General features: G+C 40.4%; 1 protein-coding gene across 1 annotated transcript; it reads right to left on the reverse strand.

Annotated features, from left to right (window-relative positions):
• Window positions 1–692: 692 nt before the first annotated feature.
• Window positions 693–5,994, reverse strand: LOC110416637 (putative E3 ubiquitin-protein ligase RHG1A). Its single transcript, XM_021428668.2, has 6 exons — window positions 5,683–5,994; window positions 2,594–4,319; window positions 2,091–2,141; window positions 1,732–1,830; window positions 1,507–1,647; window positions 693–1,431 (listed from the first exon to the last, which is right to left on the reverse strand). Exons 2-6 carry the CDS (start codon window positions 4,277–4,279, stop codon window positions 1,300–1,302), a joined length of 2,109 nt encoding a protein of 702 aa, XP_021284343.1. The 5' UTR covers window positions 4,280–4,319; window positions 5,683–5,994; the 3' UTR covers window positions 693–1,299.
• Window positions 5,995–6,000: the final 6 nt, after the last annotated feature.

Here is a 6,000-nt window from a genome sequence, read left to right on the forward strand (position 1 = left end):
ATCCACCCAAACGTCAGCTTGGCCTGAAAGTGGCATTAATTAAAAAGACCAGCCATTTCTGCAATTCCCGAGGCCACTTTGCTAGTGGCGTGCTTAGGAGCAAACTGTGACCTTAAATCAACCCATGGGATTACAGATTAGGTTACTCCTTTTCTTCCTCACAAGACTCAAAAGCCACACTCGCTGAATTTCCTGATTGCTGTTTCCTGCTGAATTGTGGCAAAAGATTCTTTGCTTTTGACACCATGGCTTGTCATGTTTCAGTTTTCATTGTCAGAGATAGGAGGGAGGATGGGAAGGAGATTGGGGAAATTTTTACCATCGCAGAGTTTGCCAACTTGCTTTATGTTTTTACACTGTCAGGTTGAAAATTTAGACAGATTTTTGAAGTGTTAAGTCTCCGCTCCAATGATGGTTACAAGTCCTTGTTACCATTACCAATACGCTACCCTCGACCAAAAACACGGGTTAAACTTGTTTGCAAAGCTTATGTTAACCACGAAGGTTGCCTCCAACCTTCTTCAGCGTCCAAGCATTTACTCTTTCAAGTTGAAGGTTGCGTTCAACCATCATCCCCGTGACAACTTCCCTTTATCCCATTTCGTGCAAGAAATTATTGAACCGGCCAGAACAAAGAGAATAATAAAATGGGTCAGCAAAAATTTTAGACAACATCGACGAGAGAGACTCCATTCAGTACAGGCAGCCGCAACAGGGGATCCACTGCAGACAATTTTGACAAAAACAGTCATTTTGCCAAGATGTTAGAACAGTGAATTAGCCTGTTATTGGTAATGGAGGGAATTTCTTTGAAAAATTATACTCAATCCAACAAAAAAGAGTTATATAAGGTACCACTCACTTGACCTGCCTTGGGGTAACCATAAGGTCAGCCCCTCCCCCACACCAAAAGAAAAAGGAGAACCAAAATTAAGAGGAACATCAAAATGTAATGAAATATTCAATAATCTATGTCGCCAATGGGCTAAGATTCATACATAACCTAATAGTGCAGTGATAAAATGAGAAATGTTGAAACTAGCTTTCTGTTCCCAGTGCTTCAGACATTTGTGTCATCCACCCACATGATTGCTTTGTTTGACAGAATTGCCTTTAAAAATGCCTCCGGCTATTGAATTAGAAGGGCCATGGACCATCCCAGGATAAAAACTGTAAAGGCTACATATGGCAACACTTGAAGGATCAAGTTCAATGATTACAGAAGCCACAAATTTGCAATTCCAGTCTTTCTTCCTCTGACCTGAGGAATAACTAGTTTCCTGAAAACCAATGGTTGTCTCATTTATTCAGACCCGTTGCTTTGCAAATGGGGCACAAATTTTTGTGCATCAACCATTGATTAATGCAATCAGCATGGAAGTCGTGGCCACATTCCAGTGTTCCAAGATCTTGTCCATCATTATATTCTTCCTGCATGTTTGTAAACAATTATTTAAGGGGCTCATAGAATCAGTAAAGAACTGCACAGATGAGAAAAATCATTACCTGACAAATACAACATGGTTCTGCCTCTAACTGAGTTACTGGTGCAGTGGAGTACTTTCGCCGTTTCAGACGGCTTAATATAGTTTCTTCACTCAACCCTGTGCTCACATTACCAATGCGCTCTTCCAGAGCCAATAACTCCTATTACCCACACAAAGCAATTCTACGGTGAGAACAATTTTCCAAACTCAGAAAGGACAGTAGATGCCAGGAATATAGAACTACCTCATACGACATGTTATCAACATCGAGCCGCATATCTCTATGCCGATCATGAATATCAGCTACCCCAAAAATTACTGATTGATCAAGGATCATAACATCCTGCCATACAAGCAGAATTAAAAGAGAAAACGTCACTAGTTTTGTCAGAAGTAAATTTAATTCAACAAACAACACTCAGATCCTACATTACATGGCCACCCTTTGCCCGTAACAAGCTCAAATTTGAAGAAAGCTACCTATATGAACATAGCAACAATATATGAACAATAAAAGCAATAGCCATTTTTTCATTATTCCATGTTTCAATTGGTAAAGATAGAACCACATCAAATTACACCCTAAATAATAAAAAAACTTACCTCAAAACGCAAGTTCTCACCCCTTCGCATGAGATCCAAGACATTGCGAATCTGGCCCATAAAATTAACGCACACTGTCAGCTCCAATTAAGTGGTTCTTTGCGAAGACAATTTAATGTTAAAAATCAGTTGTATGCAGGTTAAAAGAAAACTTCACAAGATAGCTGGCATTTACTTTTGTGCGATCAAAATGAAGACCAAGGTGCAAAACATGAATGACTTATACATAGAACAATGCAAGCATTTTGGAATAACAACACCCAATGACACGTCTTTCAAACAAATGTAACTAAGGAAAAAGACAATATATGCGTGTTATTCTAAACAATTAGCATTGCATCATTATGCAAGGTGACAAAGTTTCTCCTATATCTATACCAGGCATGTGCTATACTGTCACATTTAGAATGGGAGCAAATCAAGTGGTAAGAAAGTTAAGTGAATAAAGACTATTCCTTGTTATGTTTGAATTTGAAGGGAAATGTGAAAACTATTACAATTACCTCAGACACAACAAGCCTGCTTCTTCCTTCAGTAGCAGCAGCTAAAGTTCGAAGTGAATGGGGAATTCCAAGCAAACCAGCATCTTGCCTCTCCAACCATGACATTGACCTAGGATATGGACGATGGTGCCCCTGATTAGCTACTCCAGAGGAAAGTAGCAACTCTTCTGGAGAAGGAGGTCCCGGAGAAAGTGAAGAATGATTGCCCTGCCCCCCAGACTCAGCACCAAAGGTAGACATCAATGATCGACGAACAAGTTCCGACAATCTCCGAGGGTATTGCGTAGAGGGGTTGGGATGAGGAACCCATGTGGAAGCAGACGATGCATTGGCACCAGAACTTGAGCCAGCACGAGATGTAGAAGCAACATTTCCAGAAACACTTATATTTCCACTGTTTAAACCTCGATTTGTTGGATTCCTAACTACAGTTCTCACCTCAGGTGCAGGAACAAACATAGGATGATCTAATAGGTTTCTAGCCATGCTTCTTGATTGATGTTCCTCTCGTGGTACAACATCTCTCTCCCCAGATACATTAGAACTTGATGAACTGCCAGTTCTTGAGCCAGAACCTCCATTCCACCTAAATGGCTGCACATTTCGCGGCAAGGATGGAACATGAATTAAGACATTCGGGTCTTGAGGACTTGCATTATTTACCACTGGTGCTGACTGTAAGTCCAGAGAATGATCAGTTGGAAGAAGTCCTGATGACTGCTGTGAAGTTGAAACAACAGCCTGCCTGGCCATATCACCTGCAGAAAATATAGGAGGGGCAATAGGTTCTTGTATACTTGAAGGATTTACTCTCGGCCGGAAATTCCTGCGTGAGCTCTCTGCAGTTGGTAAAACGATTGGTTCAGGAATGCTGTCAGAAGCTGATCCTCTTACATCTAATCCAAGTCTAGGGTGTGCCTGTCCTAAGGGGACAGATATATTCACACTGCTTCCTGCATTATAGCTCGCAGAAACTCCATGCCATGCACTACTTTCTGCACGATGAACGTAGCTAGAACTTCCACTCGAAGAGGACTGCCCAACATTTCCTTCAAGAGCCTTTCTTTTGCAGGACGCACGTCGACCCTCATATGAGCAGCCAGGTCTGCTACTATTACCATCCACAGCGTACCCACCACTTCCAGAAGAAAGTAGAAAAGCTTCAGGACCAGCACCAGGTGAAATCCGCTCATTTTCAGATCCACTAGTCTTATATAGATTAGATCGTTCTGTAACTTGACAGATATCATCACCATGACCCACTAAGCCTGCATTTAAGTTGAGATTCTGGGGAACAGTCTCAGCGTTGGGACTTTGAACAAGTTGAGGGCTCTGTTCATACCGCCGCTCTTCTAATCTGGGACCAGTATTTGCGGAAGCACTCATGGAAGATGACCATCCATGGTCTATTTTCTGCTCATTACGAATTACCTCATTCTGTGTGCCACTAGAGCTAGGCTCTCCCAAGCTCCATCTGCCCAGCTCCTGCTCCTCTCGACCAATAGAGTTCACATATGTAATGTTCATGTCATTAGGTGACAGCAAACAATCAGGCAGTCGGTTTTCTATAGGATTTCGAATATTATTCCAGCACACCTGCGGGTCTATAGCAGAATTACTTGATGTCGAGCCATGATCAAAAAAGGTTTCGGGCAAGGAACCGACAGTACCCCTCTGCCCCTGCATTAGGGCTTGAATGAACTTCGGTACAAATTATGGTGAAGTCCTGAAGAATATTCCAATACACATTGTAAGTCTACCAATCATCACATCAAACTGAGAGAGAAACCATGACACTGGAATTGCTACTAGACAAAGTACTCGTGTATAAAAATACACGACCATATAATATAAATATGTTTCAATCCATTTTCATGTATCTATTAGAAAGAGAGTAGTTGAAGTAGGATTTTTGTTGCCTTACAGGGACATTATTCCCCTCTGACATAAGGAACCAATTGTTTCAAACAAAGTATCCAACTATTCACAGGGGCAGACAATACATGCAAATGTTACTTGGAATCTTCAAAAATACATGATTCAAAATGATAAGAAACTTACAGCTTTTTGGAAAACACAGAACAAACAAATATCACATAAACAGAGAACACCAAAGGACAGGCAACTGCATCTAAAATCTAATGTCTAATAGTTAATAGGGAGGATAATGATAAGGATGCAGAAATAAGACAGCGGCATGAAATTATGCAGAAATGCAGTAATCAGTGGGAAAAATAAGAAGTAACTAATTAAGCCAAGTGATCTCTCAACCTGAGAGTTTAGACAATGTAACTAAATTAACAAAGACACCGATTCACCCAGTGCAGCATAGCATCAACAAAGACCAGTAAATGTGCAGCTAGCAGCAAGGTCAAGTAACCAATCCTAATGTGAAGTAATCCCAAGCCAAAAGGGCACTGAGAAACTAAATCTGGCAAACTTAAAACATTTCAGGGAATCAAAACCAAACAATAATGAGCATCCAGAAGCAGAAGTTATCCAGCAACAAACCAAAACTAAAACAGACAGTAAATAAGGCTAGAGCATCCACGCTTCGCCATATAGAACAAAAGGCAAAGACATACAAAGAAAAGAAACACACTGAACGCATAAACAAGGAAGAGGCTTTCCAGCTGTAGTTATCTCTTACATATGTTCCCTCAGCACCCCCAACCCCCAAAGCCAGCATACAAAAAGATAACAGAAGAGAAGAAAGACAGAACACAACTAAATCAAACATAACCACAAAATGCAATAGGGAATCTAAGGTCAAACAAGGCAACTATCAGCGCCATCTCTTTACAAATCCGCTCTTATAAGCGACAGCTTCGACAATCAAACATCCAGTGGAAACACGGAACAAAAATAACAGACTCTAAATACAAACAGGCAAGACCTGAAAAGAATATGCAGATTTTGAAAAGAAAAAAACAACATAAAAATCAAAACTTTGAAAGAAAATACCCAATAAAGCCAAACAACCAAGAAAATCAGGAGAAATAAAAGCGAGAGAGAATATCCTCCATATCTCATCTGACCATCAACCGATCAAGCAAAAATAAACCTGAAAGTAAACCCAAAGAGCTCACCTAACGGATGGAAATGAAAGACCTTGATCGATCTAAAGAATCTTAACAAGAAAATAAAGGGATTAGACCACAAAAAACGGATGAAAAAGCAGTCTTGAAGCTATTCTCCTCTCCTTTCTCAAGAAAAGAAAGAGAGAAAGGAGAAAGAGAAAAGAAGAAAACAAAAACACCCACTTGAGCAATGGGAGGAAGGGAGAGGGCCTTTGAAAGATAAAATGAAATGAGAAATCAAATATACAAGAAACAAAGAGAGAGAGATTAAAAGAGGACAGTAATCTGTAATTTACCAAATAACCCTGCGGACAGAGAAAGAGAGAG

This window comes from Theobroma umbraticum, unplaced genomic scaffold (genome assembly GCF_002168275.2).
Source record: "Theobroma umbraticum cultivar Fairchild unplaced genomic scaffold, ASM216827v3 scaffold_51.0, whole genome shotgun sequence".
Taxonomy (NCBI): Eukaryota; Viridiplantae; Streptophyta; class Magnoliopsida; order Malvales; family Malvaceae; genus Theobroma; species Theobroma umbraticum.

Bases quoted from the DNA above. Each gene is read 5' to 3' on its own strand.
- LOC110416637 (XM_021428668.2), bottom strand. From the start codon at position 4,279: ATGCAGGGGCAGAGGGGTACTGTCGGTTCCTTGCCCGAAACCTTTTTT. The intron at 1,831-2,090 runs GTAAGTTTTTTT...CTTGTATGGCAG, and splicing joins GTGAGAACTTGCGTTTTGAG to GATGTTATGATCCTTGATCA. The intron at 1,432-1,506 runs GTAATGATTTTT...ACAAACATGCAG, and splicing joins AACCATGTTGTATTTGTCAG to GAAGAATATAATGATGGACA.